At 51.0% G+C, this 25,503-nt stretch overlaps 1 protein-coding gene across 2 annotated transcripts in view; it reads right to left on the bottom strand.

Annotated features, from left to right (window-relative positions):
- GRIN2C (glutamate ionotropic receptor NMDA type subunit 2C) overlaps positions 1–25,503 on the bottom strand; it is a 61,996-nt gene that overhangs the window by 16,706 nt on the left and 19,787 nt on the right. For both annotated transcript variants that reach the window (XM_075903712.1, XM_075903713.1), the window contains exons 3-7: positions 19,879–20,471; positions 15,758–15,872; positions 12,349–12,560; positions 8,981–9,149; positions 2,704–2,857 (exon numbers count right to left, since the gene is read on the bottom strand). In XM_075903712.1, the coding sequence (XP_075759827.1) occupies positions 2,704–2,857; positions 8,981–9,149; positions 12,349–12,560; positions 15,758–15,872; positions 19,879–20,471 (1,243 nt within the window). The remainder of the gene's footprint in view (positions 1–2,703; positions 2,858–8,980; positions 9,150–12,348; positions 12,561–15,757; positions 15,873–19,878; positions 20,472–25,503) is intronic.

Raw genomic sequence — 25,503 nt, 5'->3', positions numbered from 1 at the left:
CCTTGTTGCAAGCTAAGCTGATTACGTCTTAACCTACCCTCCGAGGAGTTGGAGAACAACTGATCACTGTCCTCTTTGTCACATCACTTAACATATTTGAAAACTATTGTCAGGTCCTCCTTCAGCCATCTCTTCTCTAGACTAAGAATTGCGCATGTTTGCAACCTTTACTAATGGGGTGTGTTTTTTGCAAGTTTTATCATTCTTGTTGCCCTTCTCTAACAAACGTGAACAAATTGGATTCTAAAGTATGGGGCCCAAACTGGACACAGTACTCCAGCGAAGGCTGAACAGAACTATTACCTCACCTGTCTTTGGTACAACACTCCTTGCAATATACCCCAGAACGACATTTGTCTTTTTTTAGCTGCGTCACACGGTTGACTCTCATTCCCTTTGGGAGCCACTATAACCCCGAGATCACTTTTCTGCAGTACTGCTGCCTAGCTAGATATTCACATGTGAAACATGCACACACATAAAGAGACAGACTCACACAGCATGCACTGCAACACATTCATCCTCCCATAATCACAAACATGCAACATGCACTGCTAATCAAATTCTCTCACACACACACACTTACAGCATTAAACACACACGTTTATTTAAACCTACAGGTTATTTTTCTGGAAAGCACTTCAAAATCATCTTAGGTTTTTTAATGGTAATTACAAAATTCAAGTGCTCAAGAGACAAGAACTGGATTTGTGGAATGAACCTGCCCAAGAACATGCTCAGCCTGGCCTCCATCTAACAAGCCCCTGATTCAATTCAATACAATAATTATTGCATACAACCTCAGCTGCTTGCTTGGAGCAAGAGAGGAATTCAGTTTCAGGGCCTGTTCAGACTTTGGCTTGTAATTATACCACTAGTTGGGAGGCTGATCAGTGCCAATTTGCGGGTGAGGGAGCTTTGACTGCCACTGATCTAGGCCAGAGTCAAACTAAAATGGAGAGTGCCTATCTCCTAGAACTGGAAGGGACCTAGAAGGTCATCAAGTCCAGTCTGCTGCCTTCACAGCAGGACCAAGTACCATCCCTGGCAAATTTTTGCCCCAAATCCCTAAATGGCCTCCTCAAGGATTGAACTCACAACCCTGCCACTGGCTCAAACCACTGAGCTATCCCTGCCCCCATTTACTTGTGGTAAAAGTCTCTATAGCTGTTTAGCCCTTAAACTAATCTGCTCCATTTTAAAATCACTGGTTCATTGGACTTCAAAGTTTCCTGTTCTTGTGCTCAGTGTCCCATCTACAAGTCCCTGTAGCACAGGGTATAACAATTTAAAACTCCAGACAGTCTCCCCTAGGCTCCAGTAGGAATGTTCACAAACAGTTATGTTTGTAAATGTTTGTGAATTTTTCAACAGTTACACATTTACACATGGGGGGGAGGGCAGGCAGCAGCTGATGTTCAGAAGGAGTTGGCAACATGGTGGGCAGGCAGCTTTGCGGAACCAGTACACGCAGGAAGCCAGCTTGAAAGCCAGTTTCCCATGTGTACTGGCTCCTGCCTGCTTCCCCACCCCCGTGCTGCTGTATCTGATACAGAGGCAGCAAGGGGGGGAGGCAGGTTGTGCATGTAACTGTTAGGATTAACTGATGAGCCCAGGCTTAACGGTTAATCATGTAAACGGGCACATGCTAACATCCCTAGGCTCCAGGGGGAGCCAAGAGGGACACAGGGCAGAAGGCCCATGGAGTACAGGAAATGAGCACAAGCCAGCAGAAGATGGAAATGCAGAATCTAAGTCTGCATGAGCACACTGTCAAAGTGATGCTGTAAACCAATGTGTGGCCAAGCAGCCACTTTGCATGCAGAAGACACTCTTTGCTTTGCTAGGACAAAATGAAATGCAGCTGGTAAGTTAACTCCTTCATTGTTGACCATGCATAGAAAATACAGCATAAGCGCCCATCAAAATCATGGGATGTTAAATTCAGCTGCCAGCTGTCAAGGAGCTCAGCCACCAAAAAAATGCCTGGGAAACTATATCTGTGCACGAGTAGTAATGCGAGTTCTTTGCACTTGCATAGCACTTTTCATCAAAGGAACTCCAAGTGTTCCTTCTGCAGAGCCCTGCGCGGATATGAACTTTGTATCTGCAGCCACAAAAATGAGCCACAAGTATCTGAATTTGACATCCGAGAATGTGGACAGAAAGCAGAGATCCGCAGATTTGCAGGGCGCTATTCGTCAGTCTCCCCAGTCTCGGGTGGATTCTATTATAATCATTTTACAAGTGGGGAAACTGAGGCAGAAAGTTTGAGTAACTAATTATCCAGGATCACACAGCAAGTCTGTGGCATAGCCAGGAATAGAATCCACAAATCCAGAATGCCCCCAATCCCCTTACATAGCAAGAGACAGGCTAGATTGGAGATACCCGAGCATGACGGATATCAGCAGTTAGTTTCATCCCAGAGAAATCAAGCACCTCTCTAGCTCAGCCTTGATTCTGAGTGCTGAGTCCACATGACAGGCACATGCCTTGGTAGCAAACAGCCTATGACCACCACATTTACACAGAGCCTAGTCCAGGCTCCCCATGGCCTCACGAAGCCCAGACACACTGAGAATTCACCCCAGACTAGAAGCCTTCAGAGCAGGGTCTGCCTGTGCTCCTACCCTCTTCAAACCCACCACGCTCACCCGCAGCTCCGCACGCCAAGCCTGGCACCGGGCTGGCTCTGCTCACCTAGGAAGGCAGAGGGCGAGACGGTTCCGTTGCTCCTGGCCACCATGACGCTAATGCCGGTCTCTACGAAGGGCACGGAGAAGTCCACGATCTCAGAGCGCTCTTCGTTGATGGTGAGGGACCCGATGGCCATGTCTGCTCGCTGGTAGTACACCTGGAAGATGACAGAGGAGCAACCAGGTGACTCTGGAACCCACCTGCCGGTGACTCTCAGGGGACTCAGCCCCAGCATTGCTAACCTCCATTCTCAGCCTAATCCCACCTCCCCTAGAGACACTGGCCCCCATGTCTGCTCGCTCTTTGCCCATCCCACCTTCAGAGACAGGCTGCCCAGAAAAACACTTCCCTTCCCAATTGATTTGCCCCTAAGAAGCTCAGGGCCTGATGTTCAGTGACCCCATGGCCCTTTGACTCCATTTTGGCAGCACAGAGCAGGTGGATACAGCCTCCCTAGAGCCCCCTTGGCTGTTGTAGAACTGGGATAAACGCCCCTCAACCAGCCGTGTTGCCATTCCTAGACAGAGGGGGCAGACTGGGGGCATGGTGAGAACGCGATGCACAACAGCTGTCCTCTGCTGCCCAGGCCCCCAAGGAGAAGCGCGGCGTAAGAGTTAGAGCAGCCAGCGGAACCGCAAGCCAGCAAGGCTCCTGCACAAGCTGCCTTTGCCCCTCCCCACCAGGTCTGCCGCTGGGAGGGGGGGGATAAAAGGATGCCCCGGTGATATAAAAGGGCCCAGGGATCCCAGCTGGTGCTGCAACAGCGGTCAGAACCCCAGGCCCTTTAAATCATGGCTGGAGTGGCGTGTAGAAAAATTTCCTTTTGAAAAACTGAATTTTTGCTTTGAAACTAAAATTCAGAACGTAAGAATGGCCCTGCTGGGTCAGACCAGTGGTCCATCCAGCCCAGTATCCTGTCTGCCGACAATGGCACTGCCAGATGTTTCAGAGGGGATAAACAGAACTGGGCAATTATCAGATGATCCAACCCCTGACGTCCAGTCCCAGCTTCTGAAATCCAGAGGTTTAGGGACACCCAGAGCATGGGTCTCCAATCTGGGCTAATAGCCACTGATGGATCAATTCTCCCTTAAATTATCTAATCCTTTTTTTGAATCCAATTATATTTTTGCTATTCACATAATCCCCTGGCAATGAGTTCCACAGGTTGTCCGTGTGTTGTTTGCAGATGTGCTTCCTTTTCCTGTATTATGTGAAGGGGTGACAACACTTCCTTATTCACTTTTTCCCCACCAGTCATGGGCTACGTCTACACTGGCCCCTTTTCCGAAAGGGGCATGCTAATTTTACAGGTCGTAATAGGGAAATCCGCGGGGGATTTAAATATCCCCCGCGGCATTTAAATAAAAATGTCCGCCGCTTTTTTCCGGCTTTTAGAAAAGCCGGAAAAGAGCGTCTACACTGGCCCCGATCCTCCGGAAGAAAGCCCTTTTCCGGAGGATCTCTTATTCCTACTTCAAAGAGATTCCTTCAAAGTAGGAATAAGAGATCCTCCGGAAAAGGGCTTTTTTCCGGAGGATCGGGGCCAGTGTAGACGCTCTTTTCCGGCTTTTCTAAAAGCCAGAAAAAAGCGGCGGACATTTTTATTTAAATGCCGCGGGGGATATTTAAATCCCCCGCGGATTTCCCTATTACGACCTGTAAAATTAGCATGCCCCTTTCGGAAAAGGGGCCAGTGTAGACGTAGCCATGATGTTACAGCCCTCTATCATATTCCACCTTAGCTGTCTCTTTTCTAAGATGAACAGTCCCAGTCTTTTTAATCTCTCCCCAGATGGAAGCTGTTCCATACCCTTAGTAATTTTTGTTGCCCTTCTCTTTCCTTTTTCCATTTCTAATATATTTTTATTGAGGTGCTGCAACAAAAACGGCACACAGTATTCAAGGTGAGGGTGTACCCTGGATTTATATACTGGCATTATGATATTTCTATCTTATTTTCAATCCCTTTCCTAATGTTCTGTGAGCTTTTCTTTCCCCACATTGAACAGATGTTTTCATAGAACTATCTACAATCACTTCAGATCTTTGAGTGGTAACGGTTATTTTAGACCCCATCGTTACATTTACAACATTTATTTTGTTTGTGCTTTTCCCTTACTTTTATTATTTTGACCTTATGTCAAGACAGGCCAGGTGTCGTAGTGCATAATATAACATGTCCTGACATAGGGGCAAAATAATTTTTTAAATGGAAAACCAAGCAAATGAAACACATTTTGAAATGCAATTTTAGCTTTGACATAACGTTTAGAAATGTTCCTAAACAAAATTTTGTCAAAGTTGCATGATTTTGCAAAAGAATTTCTGTTGTGCAGAAACAGCATTTTCCAACAAAACTGTTTAGACAATCGTTTTCCCAACCGGCTCGGAAAAGGAGCTTATTTCCTACTAATACAAAAGTGTCCAATAAAACCGACAAAAATACATGAAAACAATACTGATCTGGAAATTAACGAGAACACATCAGTGACTCATGCCTACAAAGCTATACAATTAGTCAGCTTCAGTATACTGATCACCACCTCAGAGCTCCTCCTGCTTTCTCACTGCACCAGAAAGAAGATAGACCATATGCACCAGCAATTGAAATGGGCTGGAGACCTAGACTCTGTCCCGGTCTCTCTGATGCTGAGCAAGCTGTGGACACCAAAATGTTCAAGGTTGGTTACCACAGTATGTTCATGATTTTCCCTGCCTCATTGCTTCGGAGACACATCAGCTATAATCGGTGTTAGCCAGGTTTACAACTACTTGGCTTTGCTGGATCAGTGCAAAACAGCTAGAGCATCCCAGGGAATCTGGCCCAATGAACGTAAATAGAACACACACAGACACTAACAAAAGTTAAGGTTGAAAAATCAAGCACTTAAAAGTTAGGAAATGCCAATGTTGCCTGTGAAACCATAATTCAACCCCCTTGTGCATATGCGTTATGATACTGTGCTTGGTGACATGATCATATCCTATTTTCTACAGAACCCCTGCCTCAGTCGGTGAAAAGATAGTTACTCAATATTTCTTTTTAACCTCATTCAATGTGCAGCCCCCGCCCCTGTTTACTGCACACTACTTCAACTCCACACTGAATACAAAATTATTGAATGTCCTCCTGAGCATTACTAGGGTGCTCTCACCATAGTACCTGAGTGCTGCACAAACATTAATAAATGTATCTTCATCATCTCCAGGCAATTGAGTGGTGGAATCCCCATTTTTCAAACAGGGAACTGAGGCACAGTAACATTAAGATCAAAATTGTCACCAGCACCCACTGATTTTGGGTGCCCTACTTGAGATATCTAGGCCCTGATTTTTCAGAGTACTCAATTTGTATATTCACCATGCTATTTCTGCTGTAGTTGCGATTGCTTGGCCCTTCTGCAAATCTGATTCCAGATGACCTGCTGGGCATCCAGAAAATCGTGAATGTGTTGGTGTCAGTGGCTTGGAGGCAGGGCCAGAGTCTAGGTCTCCATATTCAACAGCTTTAACTGCAAGACCTGCCTCTCTTCCTTCAGCTCCCTGCCTCATTCACTGCACACCTTCTAACGTCCGCCACAAAAACAGCAGGAGTTCTACAGACAACCGCCTCAATCTCTACACAGCCCGTCTTCCTCTCCTCCTATGCAGCCCAACATTACCTGCTCTCATATCCATCCCCTCACATTGACTCCTGCCCCCCATTCCCATATCACCCTGACTCTTAACCCTTCTCTGATCTTACTCCTCCATTGTCCCCACTCCGTTTGCATTCCCTTCAGGCTACCTCCTCGCCAACATTGCCTGTGGACCACCAACCATCCAACTGCCAACTTTCTAATCCCAGCAAACTGAACACCCTTTCCCCACCCCCTGCCCTGACACTTCTCCAAGGCCACACTCCCTGAAGTGGCCGGCATCTCCCTCCAGCTACAGGCTCAGGAGCTGTTGCCATTTTTCACACTGTAAATAAGCACCCCCCACCCTTCCACAATAAGCCAAAAATCAAGCTAATCCCATTTCAAAACAAGGACTAAACAAGCCAATCTCTAAGAGAACCGCAACACTCTATGTGCTGAGATGCCCCTGATGTGCAGTCTGGGAGTGTGGTAGGCTCACTGTGCTCTCTTAATTTGCTCCTGTTCATCCCCTCTTGCACCCGCTTGCCAGGAGCCAATTACAAAAAAAAAGATGCAAGAAGCTGCAATTAGTAAAAGCCAAGCAAGCCTGAAAAAAAGCCAAATTTCTACTGTTTTTAAGCTGTTTTGGTAACCGCTGCCCCTGCCTGCAGCTCCCATTGGCTGGAAAGGACAGCCATTGGGAGCTGCAGAGTCAGTGCTTGTGGTGGAGGCAGCATACGGACACGACTTTCCAGGAGCTGCATGGAGCCAGGTCAGGTAGGGAGCCTGCCCCACTAACTGGACTTTCAGTGGCCTATTAAAGTCTCTCAGATTGCTTTCAATAGCCAATGGGAGACAGATGCTGATTTGGGTAGACTCCCAGCCAATCCGGGAGGGCTGGCAACCATCGAGCACTGAAAGCACAGGAGAGCGTCTCCTTAATCTCACTTCCTGTGCTTGGCAGAGCTGCGACCTCTGGCCAGATGGGAGGAGCAATTGTGGGGGGTGGAGCTCCAGGTTGAAGCATGCTCAGTGCAGATAGAAACTCTGGAGACTGCAGCTACCAAATAAACTGGTCTCTACTGAGCACGTGCTAACTAAGATTTGGGTATACTTTTACAGGAACAGCACAAGGCCCATGTTGGATGCTAGGACAAATATCTTGCTCCAAATCATGCAGGCACTAGTGCTTCAAGGATTGGAAACATTTTCAAACTGGGACACAACAATGTGTTTTTCCCTAATCTCTGGAACATTGAAATTTCCCCAAAATTCAGCATAAGGCGGACACCAGAATTTCTGCCAAGCTTTAACTGTGTGGGCTACATTATAAACACCTGAAAACAGGGTCGTACAATGCAAAATGTTCGGCAGCTTTTAGTGCAGGCAGTACTCCCAGCTTTCCTTACAATTACAGCTCCAGCATCACACTGTGCCCATGCAAAGCATGGCCAAGGATCAGAAACTGACTCCAAACACTGAAATTCAGACTTAACTCAAACGGGAGAACCCTAGGTCAGGTCCAGGCTTTCACACATTGTGGTTAGCAGACATCAGGCATAGAATCATAGAACACGAGAACTGGAAGGGACCCAGAGAGATGGAGATTCCACAAACCCCCTAGGAAACTTATTCCAGTGTTTAACCATCCCTGACAGGAAGTTTTTCCTAATATCCAACCTAAACCTCCCTTGCTGCAATTTATACCCATTGCTTCTTGTCCTATCCTCAGAGGCCAAGGAGAACAATTTTTCTCCCTCCTCCTTGTGACACCCTTTTAGATACCTGAAAATGCCTATCATGTCCCGTCTCAATCTTCTCTTTTCCAAACTAAACAAGCCCAATCCTTACAGTCTTCCTTCATAGGTCATGTTCTCTAGACCTTTAATCATTCTTGTTGCTCTTCTTTGAACCTTCTCCAATTTCTCCACATCTTTCTTGAAATCTGGTGCCCAGAACTGGACACAATACTCCAACTGAGGCCTAATCAGCGCAGAGCACAGCGGAAGAATGACTTCTCATGTCTTGCTCACAACATTCCTGTTAATACATCCCAGAATCATGTTTGCTTTTTTTGCAATAGCATCACACCGTTGACTCATATTTAACTTGTGGTCCACTATGATCCCTAGGATCCCTTTCTGCAGTACCCCTTCCTAGACAATCGCTTCCCATTCTATATGTGTGAAACTGATTGTTCCTTCCTAAGTGGAATACTTTGTGTTTGTCCTTATTAAACTTCATCCTATTTACCTCAGACCATTTCTCCAGTTTGCCCAGGTCATTTTGAATTATGACTCTGTCCTCCAAACCAATTGCAACTCCTCCCAGCTTTGTATCATCTGCAAACTTAATAAGCGTACTCTCTATGCCAATATCTCAATCGTTGATGAAAATATTGAACAGAACTAGTCCCAAAAGAGACCCCTGTGGAACCCCACTTGTTATGCCCTTCCAGCAGGATTGTGAACCGTTAAAAACTACTCTCTGAGAATGGTTATCCAGCCAGTTATGCACCCACCTTATAGTAGCCCCATCTAAGTTGTATTTGCCTAGTTTATTGATAAGAAGATCACGTGAGACTGTATCAAATACATGATCTTTCCTTTCCTTAAGAAAAGGTGCTTTGTGGGAATGGGTCACACCTGTCTCCCTACCTCTCCAATCATGCCATTCCAGATGCCACGCACGATCTTCCCGTGTTTTCCATTGGTTACCAGGTAGAGGTCATAGGAGAACTTCACTGCCTTGGCCAACTTCTTCAGGATATCGATGCAGAACCCCTTGCAGCAGAGTTTGGTGTAGGGGTCCACTGCTCCTTCCCCACTGAAACCAAGAGATTAAAACACAACACCCACACAGGTCACTTCCTTCAGAGGAGCTCCAAAGTCATTCCACCACCTATGCCACTTGGTGTTGTGGTGCTGATATACTGCTCTGTGTGAAGGCAGGACCCGATTAGCCTACAGAGAGCTCAGAAAGCTGCACTAGAGACACTGAGCTTGGTTCTCCCAAGACTGCACGTTGGATAGTCATTCACAGCCCTGCAAGCATGTGTAAAATCCTACTATGCCAGATTTCTCCCCATCCCTGCCACCAGTCATGGTGTGAGGGATGCACTTTTCACAAGAGCAAAATGCCAACGTAAGCAGCTTGATTCTCCGCTGCCCTGCCCCTCACGTAGACGTTATCACTGATGCAAAGTAAATGCAATATGCTGCTGGTCTGACCTGAGTTGGCAGAATTTTACACTCACTCTGGATTCAACTTTACACCAGCGTACGTGGCTGCCCAAGAGGCAGGGCACTGCAAAGTTGGGAGCAAAGCAGTCAGGCAGTGAGGAATCAGGACCCCAGAGCAAGTCCACATTATAAGGAAAGAGATGGTCTTGCCAACCAGCTGGAAAAATAAGCATTTACAAAGCACAGTTATTTTGAAATGATTTATTTATTTCAAAATAATTTTGAGATAACGGGTGGCTTATTTCAAAATCTGTAAACCTCATTCCATGAGGAATAACACCCATCCCAAATCAGCTATTTCAGAATACAGGCAGTCTCTGGGTTACATGGATCCGACTTACATCGGATCCCTACTTACAAACGGGGTGAGGCAACCCCGCACTAGCTGCGCCCCTCCCCCCCCAGCAGACCAGGGAGACACGGTGCGGCTTTTCTCAGCAGACACCTCAGCTTGAGAATAAAGCACTGAGGGAAGTGAGGTGTGGGAGAATAAAACTGAGCTCTGGAGAAATGTTTGGCTAGAGTTTCCCCTACAATATGTACCAGTTCCGACTTCCATACAAATTCAACTTAAGAACAAACTTACAGTCCCTATCTTGTACATAACCTGGGGACTTCCTGTAGCGTTAGCGTGGACGCTCCACTGCTGCTATTTCAAAATAGCTCCTCCCTAGAGCCATTCACAGTAATGCCTCCCCAGTGCCTCCTGGGGCTCTAAATCGAGGTAGCACATCCACATTAGGGAAGCCTGCCTCCGACTAATTTTGAGACTTCCCTTCGTGTAGACGCGCTATTTCGAAATAAGCTATTTCAGATTATTTCTTCTGGAATAGCTTATTTTGAAATAAGTGTGCAGTGTAGACAGACCCTAACAACCCAGGAGGGCTAAGGAGATAGCTGCAGAATAGCTGGGAACAGAGCACCCGTCTCTCCGCATGGGAGCAACCACAGCTGTTGGGTAACATCTGCAATTCCCTTTGTTCAGAAGCAAACCTGCAGAATAGCCCTCCTGATTCCCGGTGGGAGAAGGGCACGGCCTTCCACACTTGGGCAGGGAAAAGTGGCAGGAGGGAACTGTGGAAAGGCAGGGCAAGAGGAGGGGCTGCTCCAGCCGGGGAAGCGAGAGAGATGATCCAGCAGGCTGGCTGACACAACCTTGATCAGAGTCGCAGAGGTCAGCCATAGGCAAGCAATTAATAAGCGAGCCCAGGCCGGCCCTGCAGGGCCACTTTCCAAGCCAATCTCTGTGGCCATGTTTTCAGTCTCGGGGGAGTCTCGGCCGCAGCGCTGGGATCTACAGGCTGGCTCTTCACACAGGCAGCCCTGGAACTAGCTGATGGGCCAGGGCAGCTGCCAGCCTGGTGGGAAAACACTGCATTTATAGATACTGAACTGCAGCCCAAGAGTCTGCTCCAGGGACGTCTCACTGTATCGGAACGAAAGTCTCGCCTGAGCCAGCGCTCCCAGCTCTGACAATCAGGACTGGGCTGCAGCCCAGTTCTACGCAGCGTCTCCCAGCTGCAAGCATCCAGCCTGAAGTCAGAGCTCGTACAGCCAGGGTGAGAAATCCTGCCTAAAATTCCTGTACCGGAGCCTGGCACCACAGTAAACCCTCACCAGCCACACTCCTACGCGCAAACACTTAGGCTGTGTCCAGACTCCATGCCTCCGTCGACGGAGGCATGTAGATTAGCCAGCTCGGAAGAGGGAAATGAAGCCGCGATTAAAATAATCGCGGCTTCATTTAAATTTAAATGGCTGCCCCGATCTGCCGATCAGCTGTTTGTCGGCAGATCGGGAGAGTCTGGACGCGATGCCCCGACAAAGAAGCCTTTCTTCATCGACACAGGTAAGCCTCGTGAAACCAGGTTTACCTGTGTCGATGAAGAAAGGCTTCTTTGTCGGGGCATCGCGTCCAGACTCTCCCGATCTGCCGACAAACAGCTGATCGGCAGATCGGGGCAGCCATTTAAATTTAAATGAAGCCGCGATTATTTTAATCGCGGCTTCATTTCCCTCTTCCGAGCTGGCTAATCTACATGCCTCCGTCGACGGAGGCATGGAGTCTGGACACAGCCTCAGAAAGCACCGCTTTATACTAGGCATGTTAAATTTAGTTTAATCAATGAATTGACTAGTCAATGGATTTTCCATCAACTAGTCAATTTGTTGAGAAGCGGAGAGCCCTTAAATGTAAAAAGGCTGGTGCGCGGCAAGGGGACCGGACACGAGCTGGGAATCAGCTGTCCTGGCTTGCACTGCGTCCCCCTGCTGCGCTTCTGATTTTTAAATGCATTAAGAGCCGATAGGCTCTTGATACATTTAAAAAGCAGAGGCGCAGTGTCTGGGACTGGATGTGAGTTGGGAATCAGCTGATTCCCAGCTTGTGCCCGATCCCCGCTACCCCCCTGCCTCTCCTGCTCCCCCAGCGACGGTGCTGGAGGGAACTGGCTTTTAAGTCGGCTCTCCCCAGCACCAGCTTCTGCTCCTCCCTGCCTTCCTGCCTCTATAGAGGCAGCAAGCAGGAGGATGCGTCTTGTCAAGGATCTAGTCGACAATCCCATAAATTGTTGCTCATCAGATAGTCGACTAGTCGCTTACATCCCTGTTTTATACAGAGGCCACAGTTTGCCCCATTCTGCTTTATGCTTGGGCAGGGTTTGGATGCTCCCTTCTCCTGGCTTCATGAGAAGCAGAGCACGTCCCTGTCTAACCCTGCTCCAGCACACTGGAAGGAGCGGAAGGGATGGTGCGGCGGGACATCCAGCTGCCTGCCCGCTTACCTGTCGGTGGTGTTGGTTTGCTTCCGGCAGGGGACGGTGTTACGCACACAGACGCCAGTGGCCGGGTCAGTGTTCTCCACGATCACAAAGGGCCTCTCTTCGAGGGTGGCCACGGTGAGGTGGCGATTGTCTGACACGGGCTGCAGGAAGGAGCCGTAGCGGGGCCACACTGGGTACTTCATGTGGATGATCCCTTTCTCCCATTTCCCCACCTGCCCGAGATCGGAGAACAGTGTCACTGCCCACACAACCAGGGGAGATGCCCGCGGCGGCCTGGCAATGGGGCAGGTGAGGTTATTCCCAGGGAGGGAGCTCAGTGCAGGCCCTTTGGTTCCCACAATCACCATCTTTGTGGCATTGCTGTTCCACTAGAAGAGGAGACAGCAGGTCAGGACAGTGACTGCTAGGTCTGGATATCAGGGCTGCCTGCCCCTGCCTAGATGGTAGAGCTCTGATGAGTGAACAGCACCTAACAAACATCCCCTTTTGCCTCTCCCTCTGCCTGCGAGCAGATCCAGACCTCTCGGACGGATCCACTCTGCCGAGCGACTTGCCAGCTCATCCCCCGACCCATTACTGGTTCCTCACCAGCCATTTGCGCTCGTTGAGAGTCAAGCTGCTCTGACTGGGCCTACCGGTCACATGGTATGTTTCTCTCCACCCCGACTGGATGAGAATTGCTTTTAGAATCTGTGACGTAGTGGGGGTACCTGGCTGGTTTCTATGCTGCTGGCTCTGGGGTAACCCCCACTGGCTGCCGTGGGTACCACGACCCAGCAAAACAGGATGAGTCACTATGCAAACCAGTGGCCAGACACCCCCCATGGAGAGGAACAAAGGAAGGGGGAATGCTGCCCTGGCTGGGGGGCAGGGCTGGAAGCATGGAGGAGAGCCTAGGGAAAGAGGCTGGAGTTTAGGGGCCCAGTCTCCCCCATCTCAAGGGGGCCTGAGGCATCCTAGCCCAGCTCTGTGACCAGATTACATCTGTGCTGTGCTGTATCCTGGAGAGGCAATAAACTTCCGCTATTCCATGGCTGGTGCAGTCTGTTTGTGCCATTTCGGGGTGCAGGAGACGGGGGAAACTCCAACGCGCCGTCACAGAATCTCTCTGCTGCTACACACACTCAAGTCCCGATTCCAACCGTCCTTTCCACAAGAGTTCTGCAATATTCACTTAAAACTCTCTGTGCTGGTGGACTGCCAGCCTGGCGACCCCTCAGGTCACTTGGCCACGCACAGCCACCGAATGCAGTGCGAGCAAAAGGGAAGTTGCCTAAAAACGTGATCACACGGTGACAGGCCTATTTCTGGTTTCGTTTAGCTGCAGCATTGGCCCGGCTCTACCAAAGAGGTGGATGTCGCAACGCTTCTGAGTAACTCACAGGTCACTGTTCCTCAACAGCTCGCCTGGCATTCAAGTTGGTCTGCTAGCCTAGGCAACAGCTGACTGCACGCTCCGAGTTCACACTGTGCCCAGGAGCCTCGAGGGTCAGCCCTGGATTCCTGGGTTGGAATTTGCTGGCCTTGCTAAGGGGGCACACTGCAGTCTTTCCTGTGCTCACTAGGACCAGCACTGCACCTATCAAACTTTCCACCCAAAGGTGCTTTACCAACCAGTCAGTTGCATCAGTCACCACCTCTGGGGTGGGATACAACCATAGCAACACTACCTAACAGGAAGGGCGGGCACCACCACATCCCATTATCCTGCAGGCTGGATGCAATTAGCGACATTCGCTCAGCAGCTCAACGTTAATTCCCTGGCTCTTGCAATAAAAATCTGTGGGCTCTTGAGTGATCACTAATGGTCCTTTGTTATGCAGCTGATGCCTAAGACTGCGTGTTCCCCAACAGCATGCTGGGGCAATGACCCAGAGGGAAAACATCTCCTCCTCCATCACTAACCCCACTTACTGCAGCGTCTCAGTCTTCCTAAGACGTTCCATTTCCAGCTCTAATCCTAGGTCATTCCCCTGGAGCTCACCGTGACACCTTGGTGCCTGCTTTGCCCGAGGGCTGCTTCCTACCTTGGTGCTTTTCACGCTCACAGAAGAAAGCAGCCTGTCTAAAAGAATATCAGAGCCAGGCGCAAACACATTCCAGCGCGCCCAACCCCTGAATGCTGGGAACACAACTCTCAATACTAATCACGTCAAATGGGAGCCTGATTTTAAACACTGAAGTTCAGAGCGAGAATCTCCCCCGTACCCTGGCGGGTGTAAAATACGACTACAAAGAGCAGCACAGGGACTGGGGGTGGGTCTGGGAGACCTACGGGGGAAGCCATCAGAGGACGCAACCAGAGAATGGGCATCTCAGGCTGCAGGAACGTAACGGGGAGTAGTTACAGGGAGTATGAGGAGTCTGTAAAGAGGCGCACCCGGGGCGCAATGGAGAGACAATCGGGGGTATCTAACAGCAATATGGGAAGTCTCCAAAGGGGGCCACAAGGGTGTAGGAGCCCACTGAGAGTCTGCGGGAGAAGTAAAAGCACATGGAAGCCTCCAAGAGGAGGAGCCGGGCAGCAAGGGGGCTTGGCGGCTAGTTTGTGGCAGTCACCAGAGCATATAGAGGCAGGTCCTAAGCAGTGCTCCCCATAAGCTGAGTATTTTGGCGGCTGCTCAGGAGAGATTTAGATGCCACCTTGCTGATTAGCAGAGCGCTCACAGTTGGCAGCATGCGGGTCTACTGGCAGTGCGCATCTGCACATGCTTTGGTGCACATCGCAAAATTTATTCCACACATAGATGGAAAAAATTAGAGGGAACATTGGTCCTAAGAAGGGCATATGGGTGTTCATGGGAATGGGGGCAGAAAGGGCATATAGGTGCCTAAAGAAGGGGTTTGGACAGGTTGCAAATGGAGGGGAGCTCGTCACAGGTCTTAAGGGCAGAAACGCAAACAGATCTGGAACCTCAAGGGAGAGCCCATCAGGTACAGAGGCTGGACCTACTGAGAACCTGGAGTTGGGCAGGTGTGAGCCCCCCATTGCTAAAATCCCCGCCCCATAAGGGGAGGAGCCAAAGGACCCAGGCATGAACTAAATCCAGAGGATCAAAGAAAAACCAAGGCTAGGAATGAAGGTTGAAGGGAGATCAGAGGGATCCAGAGACAGGAGCAGAGAACTCTGGACAATCCCAGTGCTCCCCAAAGACATCCAGGGAGGGAGAGGAGTCTGGCTCAGAGCGGGACAAGAGGGGGCTTGGCAGTCCTAGAGAGCAGGGGCGGGGGAGGGGCGCAGCAACAGAGCGTGGTGGTTCCTACATGCCTCTTTAGTAGGGCGTTATCCCTGGGCAGCCTCTTCTCTCCCCTGCCCTGTCTGGTGTTGGTGGCTGCTGGGCTTCGCAGGGGAGGTGCCCTGAGTGGGGAGGGGGACACGGTGGGTGCGGGAGGGGAAAGCAGCCCTTACCATCTCCCAGAGCCGATGCCGGTTCAGCGAGATCACCACCATGGTGGGCCTCACCAAGTAGCCGCCTTCATTGAAGGAGAAGTCCCTGTGCTCCCATGTCACATTCAGCAGGTGCCTGCAGGGAAAACAAGGAGCACCATGGCCAGGGAAAGTGGCAGCTTCCCTGGCTGGGCGAGCAACCTCTCTCCCTCCCACAGACGCCCCCGCCAGCATGGGCTAAGCAGAGCGCCCGCACTCCAGCCTGGCCTCTCCCCAGCACAGACCGCAACCATCTGGCTGCAGGGTCTAGCAGACAAGGCCCTGGGCTGAGGAAATCTGGGCTCTATGCCCGGCTCTGCCATTGACTACCCAAGTCACTTCTCTGCTGTCTGCCTCAGTTTCCCCACCTGTCAAAGGGGGTTATGAGACCCTTTCTGGGCGGCATGCACTGAGATTTAGGGATGGAAAGCAGCATGCCAGGGAGGTGCTTGTTATGCTTTCCTCTCTAGGGGCCACAAGTCCCAGGGCTGGGGTGCAGAATGGCTCCCAGAGAAAAGCAACCTGGAGGGAAACTGAGGAAAGGAGTCTGCATGGATTGGCGAAGGAGTGTGGGTGGGAGGGATGAAGGAGAGCGCCACCTGACTCAGGCTTTTACACCAAGCCTGTCACCATAGTCCCAGCAGGATACTGGCAGTATATTAGTGACTGAGCAAGAACCCCCCCCCCCCGCCCTACCCAAGCTTTCCCCCCTCCCTTCCACACCAGGAACCAGCGAGAGGCACGGTAGCAAAGCCAGACAGGCCCTGGTGACCTAGACACACACAAAATGTACCTGACACCCCAGGATCTTACTCCGCATTATTTTCCGGGAAGGGGGGGTTGTGAACAGGCTAACGAGCTAACAGGCAGAACATTCCAAATCACTGAACAGGGCATGTCGGGGGAGGGAAGATTTGGGCAGGGACCAGCAGCAAGGTCACTGGGCTGGCGCCAGGCCCACATGTGCGAGCCAGGTGCTGGCATATTCAGCGCACGAGGGCAGCAGGGTGGCTGGCCTCACTCACCCTCGGTCTCATTCCTTCCGACCGGCTCCCTCCCCTCTCTCATCTGCCCCCGGGCTCCCTCCCCCCGTCCTCCCGCCCCGTGAGGCAGTGACTCAGAGGGACTGTATCCCTCAAGCAACACAAGATTTACCAAACCCAGAGCCCAAGCCCCCTGCTCAATTAGCCAAGGGTCACACTTCAGGAGAGTTAATTAAAAACCGTTGCACTTAGATGGGTCCTTCAGGCTCTGTAGCCTGGCGCTCCCTGTCCTTCCCTGCCTCCTGCGCTTTCCCTCTCTCTGTCATCCTCCCGCTTTGCTCCACCCTCCGCCTCAGCGGTGGCCATGCTGCTGCATTCGCCCTGAGCGAGCCCTTGAAGGAAGGGAGAAAGTTTTCACTCTACACCAGGATGGGCAATAATTTCAGACCGGGAGAGGGGAGGGCCCTTCAGAGATTTTTGAAGTGGGCCAGGGCTGTCCCAGAAGGGCGGGGCCTCAGACAGAAGGGGCGGGGCCAGGACACTTCCATGCTTCCTCACTCACAAACCCGCCCCGCCAGAGAGAACCGCCAACTCTTCTGTCATGGCCTGGGAGAAGGGGAATTGTGCTAAGTCTCTCGCTCCCTGGCCCTGCACTGCAAGGGGTGCGCATTGACTCTAAGTGCCACATGCCTCTGGTGGGGGAGGAGACTTCACACGGTCCCCCATCCCTAGGCTCTGACTGGCCTGGGGTTGGGGGAGCGGCAGGGTGTCCATGGGCCGGATAAACCGGCTTGGCAGGCCAGATCCACCTGCAGAGGCCCTTTCACCCACCCCTGCTCTATACCCACCCTGTTAAGGTCTCTCTGGCAGTGGGACACATGGGCTAAGTCACCGGCCATGGAGTCTAGACACCTGGACTCTCTTCCTGGCCCTGACCTTGTAGGTGACCCTAGACCAGTGGTTCTCAAACTTATAGACCTGCAGCCCACCCCGCTCAATGCAGACCTTCCTGCAGACCACCCGCCAATCACCCATGAGGACAAACTGGGAGGGCATGGGGGTGCGGGCCTGGCCAGGAAGTAGGGCACAGGAGTGGGCTGAGGCGGGGAGTGTGGGAGGGAGGGTGCAGGAGAGGGGTGGGGGTGCGTGGGCTGGGCATAAGGGTTTGGGGATCACTTTCCTGGTTCATTAGATGATGAGCTTTCGTGGGCCAGACCCACTTCCTCAGATCAAATAATGGAAGAAAACAGTCACAACCATATATACCAAAGGATACAATTTAAAAAAAATGAACACATGAAAAGGACAAATCACATTACAGAACAGAAGGGGGATGTGGGGAGGGGGGGGGAAGGAAGGTGAATGCCAGTGAGTTAATGATATTAGAGGTGGGGAAGGGGTTCATTTTTTTTAAATTGTATCCTTTGGTATATATGGTTGTGACTGTTTTCTTCCATTATTTGATCTGAGGAAGTGGGTCTGGCCCACGAAAGCTCATCATCTAATAAACCATCTTGTTAGTCTTTAAAGTGCTACATTGTCCTGCATTTTGCTTCAGCTACCCCAGACTAACACGGCTACATCTCTACCACTTTCCTGGTTCGGCACCCCCTGCCGCTCCCAGGCACCACCCTCTGCTTCTCCCATTGGCCGTGATTCCGTGCGGTGCCGCTACCTTCCCCCGCAAGCCTGATCCGGCTCACAAGGCCCCCCCAACCCTCCCGCAGTGGGAAGCTGGTGCTCCAACCTTGCAGGGGGCGTGTGGTCTTCAGGGCTGGAGCACCGGCGCAGGCTCCCTGCTGCGGGGGGCTCGGCAAACCCCAAGCCCGCAGCCCACCTGCAAGACAGTCACGGCCCGCCAGTGGTCTGTGGATCACACTTTAAGAACCACTGCCCGAGACAGTTCCCAGGTTTGAAAGATGGAGGGGGCAGAGTTCTCCCACCCCAGGAGAGGGCATTCCCAACAGCTCAGAGCTTAATGGGAGGTGCCCCACTACCTCCCAAGAGGAGCTCACCAAGAGAGGGCTGGAGCATATGACCTACGAGGAGAGACTGAGGGACTTGGGTCTGTTTAGTCTGCAGAAGAAAAGAGTGAGGGGGGATTTGATAGCAGCCTTAAGCTTCTTGAAGGGAGGTTCCAAAGAGGATGGAGAGAGGCTGTTCTCAGTAGTGATGGATGGCAGAACAAGGAGCAATGGTCTCAAGTTGTGGTGGGAGAGGTCCAGCTTGGATATTAGGAAAAACTATTTCACTAGGAGGGTGGTGAAGCACTGGAATAGGTTACCTAGGGAAGTAATGGAGTCTCCATCCCTAGAGGTATTTAAGTCTCGGCTTGACAAAGCCCTGGCCGGGTTGATTTAGCTGGGATTGGTCCTGCCTAGAGCGGGGGGCTGGACTTGACGACCTTCTGGGGTCTCTTCCAGTTCTATGATTCTATGATAAGGGGATGGTTTGATGAAATAACATGATCTTGGTAACTAATTTACCACTCATTATAGGTCAATGGAGGTATGACAGGAGTTACTATAGAGAACTTTCTGGGTGTCTGGCTGGTGAGTCTTGCCCACGTGCTCAGGGTTTAGCTGATCGCCATATTTGGGGTTGGGAAGCAATTTTCCTCCAGGGTAGATTGGCAGAGGCCCTGGAGGTTTTTCGCCTTCCTCTGTAGCATGGGGCACAGATCACAGCTGGAGAATTCTCGGCATCTTGGGGCCTTCAAAGTATTTGAAGGCTTCAATATCTGAGATATAGGTGAGAGGATTATTCTAAGAGGGGTGGGTGAGATTCTGTGGCCTGCACTGTGCAGGGGGTCAGACTAGATGATCATAATGGTCCATTCTGGCCTTAAAGTCTATTAGTATATGAGTCTATGAGTAAGCTGATCAGTTTATGTGTCCTCACTCTCTCATGGTGTCCCCCCCCCCTTCAGGAGATCAAGGGGCGACTTCATCAACGGGGGAGTCCAGTCTCTCCGAGTGGATACTGCCAACCCACCCCTGTCCAAGGGAGGGTGCCTCCGGGCCTCTCTCTGAGAGCTTTATCCCCTCCTGACCTGATCCCCACCATGCAAACGACCAAGTCCTGCTGGCGGCTACTCAGCAGCAGCGTTCGGATGCTGACCTGTAGAACGTGTTGTTGGTGGCGGTGCTAGGAGGCGTCTTACAGTCCTTGCCCACCTCTGGGAGGTTCCCATAGGTCTTGAAGTAGCTCTCAGCCCCCATGGCGATGATGGCCACACCATCCCGAACCTTCTGCCTCAGGCTCATCTTCCAGCTCTCCGTCACCACGCTGATGAGGCCGATGGGGAAGGAGACAGGCGGGAGCTCCATGTTCCCCACCGTCAGGCTAGGCACAATCCAAATGTAGCCGGGCCCGACCAAGCCTGCCTGCTCCGCCACCTGGAAGAGGTACACAGCCTCCTCCCGCGAGCAGTACACAATCATCACCTGGGCATCGATTTGCCGTAACAGCCGCTGGGTTTTGGAGTTACTCCCATCCTGGGTCATCTCAAAGGTCAGGACATCCTGGAGCTCCCAGCCGAAATAGCTGGCGTCCGTGAAGGACCGGATAACGTCCACGAAGATGTTGTAGCCTGGGTACAAGCTGGTTATGACTGCGAAGGAGCCCCAGTCATATTCCTCCAGGATTTTGAAGATCACCTGGATCTGCTGCTCCAGGGAGACTCCCAGCTGCAGGAAGGCAGAGCCAGTCTCCTGGAAGACAGAACCACCCGCCACGGAGAAGACAATGGATTAGGAACTGGCCAAGTGCAAAGAGCCCCATGATGCCCATCTCCTCCCCTTTCCTCTCTTAGGCTATGTCTAGACTACACCCCTCTTTCAAAAGAGGGATGTAAATTAGACAGATCGAAATTGCAAATGAAGCCGGGATTTGAATTTCCCGCAGTTCATTTGCATAATGGTAGCCGCGCAGTTTTCAAAAACAGTATTTCGAAAGTGAAACCGCCGTCTAGACGCAGTTCTTTAAAAAAAACACCCCTTTTTTTTAAAAGATTCTGTAATCCTCATTTTTTGAGGGGTACAGGATTTTTCAAAAAAGGGTTTCTTCCCGAAAGAACCGCATCTGGATGGCGGTTTCACTTTTGAAAGAAGGATGTAAATTAGACAGATCGAAATTGCAAATGAAGCCAGGATTTGAATTTCCTGCACTTCATTTGCATAATGGCAGCCGCGCATTCTTTCGAAAACGGGTATTTCGAAAGAGGGATGTAGTTTAGACATGCCCTTAGAAACCTTCACAAGCTGGAGAGGTCACCACCAATCAGAATCCCAGCCCTACGACTGCTCAAAGTTCAGGGCTACGAGAGCCAGGAAACCAGGGTCTGGCCCCACCTGACCTCAGGTAAATTACCTCTCCATGAAGTGTCTCAATTCTCCCCCACTCACAGGATGGAAAATTGGGGTAACCCCCAGCTACGTAGCTTCCAAAGGCTGCTAAGAGGATGAATGAATGAACATTTGTGGAAGTGCTACTTACATTCCAAAGAGAATTGTTGTTGCTCTTTGTAGTCCAGCATCAAACACTCCTTTCCTCAATCCTTTCCCACTCCCCGTCCTCTCTCTGCCCCAGCCCCAGATCTCAGTGGGTCTTCAAATTGCTTCTTTTTGCCAAGCAAGGGAGGACCTCATAAAGGACAGTTTGGGTCTTATCCCACCCCTGCTCCGCCCAGTCCTTATGTACCTGGCCCCGAGATCATCTCTTTCATGCCTTATCACTCATCTCCTCTCCTGAGTCTGGATGCCGAGTACCCAAGCCAACCATGGGATCAGGGAGCTCAGACTTTCAGATTTCCAGCTCCCAAATCCTTTTCATTCTTCACTCGTACATTCTGAGCCCTTCCATTTCCAGCCCTCTATTTCCTGGCTTGCCCCTTCCAAAACCTTACTTTTTACTTATGATCGCATAAGTATTTCACTTTGCTAATCTGAAGAGATCATCTCGGCAGGGCCAAGATGTGTGGAAACCCCATTGCTTGGGATATATAAAATAAGCCAGTTTTGGATTCCTCCCTATAATATGGTCACTGATGCTTTATCCCATCTGAGAGGAATGGGCGAAATGACCTTTTTGGTTCCTAATTTCTGTGATGAACTCTTCCTTTGATCAAAATTTATCCGCAATTTAATTTTTCTGCAACTTCAAAAAGAGAGAGACCGACGTTTTCCTTTGCAATTATGAAAAAAAATAAACTTTTAAGTAAAAAAAAATCTGCCTGATGGGCTAAGGGGGTTAAACTTCACTTACAGCTGCCTGATACCCACCTCACCATCTCAAGGAGCTTATTGGTCAGCTCTCTCCCTGCCACACCATTCCAACCAGCTGTCCCTCTCACTGGCAAGTCTTAATTGATCCCATGATCAATGATTTCAAAATGAAATTTACAAAAGGTCACAGAGAAGGCTGCGGGATTTTTTCATGCAAACTGCCATAATTTCCCCCGTATGGTTTTCCCAGGGCAATGCTGATCAGTCCCCCAGTAGATCAATCCACAGATGAACTCAGAGTTGTCAGGAAGATACATTGTTTTGTGGGAGATTATTCTGGATTTGAGACGTCTCCTGTGGAGGAGTTTGAGAGACACAGCTCTAAGGAGGAAATGGAGGACCGCCCTGCAAACGAGCGAGAACTGCGGCAGGTATTAAACCCTCTGTAAAATATCAAGGGAATCTGCTGGGAGGAGAGGGGAAGCAGCAGAGAAAGTGCTGATCTCCCAGTGTACAGAGCACAGCAAATTCAAGGCCTACCTGTAAACATTGGGAGCTTGATTCTCATACCCTAAGCTGCAAGTAGTACCTTACTATAACAGTCCTATCGATAGAGCCCTGCGCAGATACAAAATCTGTATCCGCATCTATAGCTGCACAAATGAGCTGCGGATATCTGTGTTGACATCTATAGATACCCACAGATATAAAGCAGATATCTTCAAATTTGCAGGGATCAGGGTACAACATTTGTATCCACATCCATGCCTATAAAAATGAGCTGTGGATATCCATGGCCACGGATGTGGATGCGGATACCTGTGGATATTCGTGGATTTGCAGGGCTCTGCCTATCGAATTCAACAACTGCTGATACTGTAGGCACAAGTTTGCACTACAGTTAACTGCAGGTGCAAGTTACATAACACAAAGCCACACATCCAAACAATCACTTGGCCCCAGGTGCAAAATTTCAGGCAGTATAATTTGCAGGTACAAATCTGCACCCACAGAAATGCAAAATGGGCAAAGGCCCTTTGGAACATCAAGCTCAACAAGCTCTTGGAGATTCCAAACAGCTGAACAAAACACATGAAGGTTTAGAACAGCTCCAGACCCGGCTGCCGTGATCTGTCCCCCACTTACCACAATGCATTTCTAGGGGCAAATCCTGCCTACTCTCTGTGCCCAGAACTCCGACTGAAGTCAACAAGAAGTCCTCCTGCGGACAACTAGCAGGATCAGGACCCAGGTTTCACGGAGAAGAATTTCACACCAGCTGCATCCCAACCTGCTTTCCAGAGCTCTAGGGGTCTGATAAACATGAGCAGAGGTGGGCTAAGAGGTGCAGCCGGCAGAGAAAGGATTTGTGAAATCAGTCGGCGATCAGACAAGGCAGAGCGATGCAAGGAGACTGCTTGACACAGAAGGACCATTGAAGGAGACTATTGCACCAAGAGCAGCCGGATTGCATGCAGCGGAGCAGAGAGGCGGGTGCTAAAAGGAGCGGGGGGACAGAGGTCATTAGAGAGAAGGTACAGGCGGCAGTTTGGAGCAGGGCCAGGGAAGGGTTGGAAATCAAATCCCAATGGAGAGGATTCGATGGGACTCCATTCATATCGTCAGCGCAGCTCCTTAAAACCCAGTGTCAGTAGGGTCCAGCGAAGGGACCTAGCTGCCCCCCTCCCTCTGCGGCACCCCAGGCCCTGACTGCGGGAGTCACAGAGCCAGTGCTGAGAGCTGGGCTGGGGTGTCTTTTGCCCCAAATAACAACACTGCTAACTCGCTGGGATCGCCCCATAAAAATTGTACCGGAAGGGGGGGCATTCTTCCTACATACCCTAGCCAGCCCCCAAATCTATTCCCTGCTTCTAAGGTCCTGCATTATAGCACCAATTCTTCTGGGCAGGGATCCTGGCAGCTCATTGCCGTCTCTCCCGAGCTGGCTTGCGGATCCTCCCAGACAGAGCAGGGCATGTTAACACCAACCTGACTGGAGCTGGGGCAGAGGCTCCAGATTTTGCTTTCAGGAAGGGCGGCTGGGCAAGCCAGGCTAGTGCCCATAATGGACTGTGCTGCCCACGAAGCATCATGTGGGCACAGTCTCTCCTCAAGCTCTTCCTCCTCTCCCAGCCCTTCAAGGAGACATGGCCGGGGGGGAGGAGGGGTTGTTGGATTGTAACGATTTGCCGATTACATAAACCACCCGTGAGAACCTGGCATCAAACGTCCGCAAGGAAGGCACGCGGCTCAGGGAAATCGTCACCTGTTTCCCTGCGAGCAGGTGACAGTAACCGCGTCTGACACCCAGTGACGGGCAACCAAGCTAAAAATAATTACCCAGCATGCCGTACACCTGTAAGAAACCAGAGCGCCCTGCAGCAGCCCAGGCAACGCACATCCAGGCGGCCTGGCTGGTGAGTTAAGACACAACCGCCACTGACTGAGATAAACATGGAGCTGGATTCCATCCTCCCCAGCCCAAGCTGAATCCCAGTGGGGCTGCTGGGGACACCGTCCGTCTTGGGAGCCATGGTGTTGACAGGGGTGACTTAGGACCCCATCCTGCACCTTTCACTCCCCTTGGAGCCAGCAGGGTGAGCTCAGCACCTGCCAGGACCAGGATCTTGGCAGGAGAGCTTCAGGGACCAGGGCCTGGGCCTGTCCTGCCCTCCCTGGCTCCCAGGATGCAGAGATCCAGCAGGGGCAAGGGATGGCCTTGTTTTCATGCAGCTCTACTCAGCACCTTCCGTTTCCTGCCTCCTACCAATTGGTTTGTCACTCAGAGCCTCAGGTCCCTCCCCCCAGTTCTCCTCCTCCCCCTCCAGTGAACCCAGCCTTCTCAGCGCACTCCCCCCCCCATGGCATGTCACACGTATATCCCTCTTCACATCACGTGAGTCTACATCGGGGCAGGCAAGATACGGTCTGTGGGTTGAATCCAGCCAGCCGAGTCACTGCATCAGGCCCACGAGCTGCCCCGCCGGGACCCTCGGGCACAGAGCAGCCCCATGGTGTGTTAAGCAGCTGGCTGCTCCTGTGGCTCTCGTCTCCGGGCACTGGGGGAGGTAGGGGAGGCTTTACACTCCAACCCCACCTCCAGAACAATCCAGGACCGGCCCTATCATGAGGCAAACTGAGGCGGCTGCCTCAGGTGCCAGACACGGAGGGGACACCACTGGAAACCAGAGTGTAGAAAACTGTGTCTGCTGCGGGTGCATATGTATCCTCTCTGCTCTAGAAGCACAGAGAGGGTGGAGTGCAATGCTGGAGGAAGGAGGGCTCAAGAGACCTTTCAAAGTTTTGGCCCAAGTGAGGGGGTATGGGAACGTTATTTGAGCTCCCCGCCTCGGGTGCCAAAATGTTGTGAGCCGGCCCTGGAACAATTCCTCAGCTTCTATTGGATTGAAACTGGTCAATAGGAGCTGAGGGATTGTGCTGGGGGAGGGTTGCAGCAGCGCACAGCCTCCCCACCCCCCCAGCACTTGGAGCAGAGAGCCACATGGAACAGCCAACCGTT

The sequence above is a fragment of the Pelodiscus sinensis genome, chromosome 20 (genome assembly GCF_049634645.1).
Source record: "Pelodiscus sinensis isolate JC-2024 chromosome 20, ASM4963464v1, whole genome shotgun sequence".
NCBI classification, from domain to species: domain Eukaryota; kingdom Metazoa; phylum Chordata; order Testudines; family Trionychidae; genus Pelodiscus; species Pelodiscus sinensis.
The sequence above is the reverse complement of the archived record's forward strand: the minus strand, read 5'-3'. Positions and strand labels throughout refer to the sequence as shown.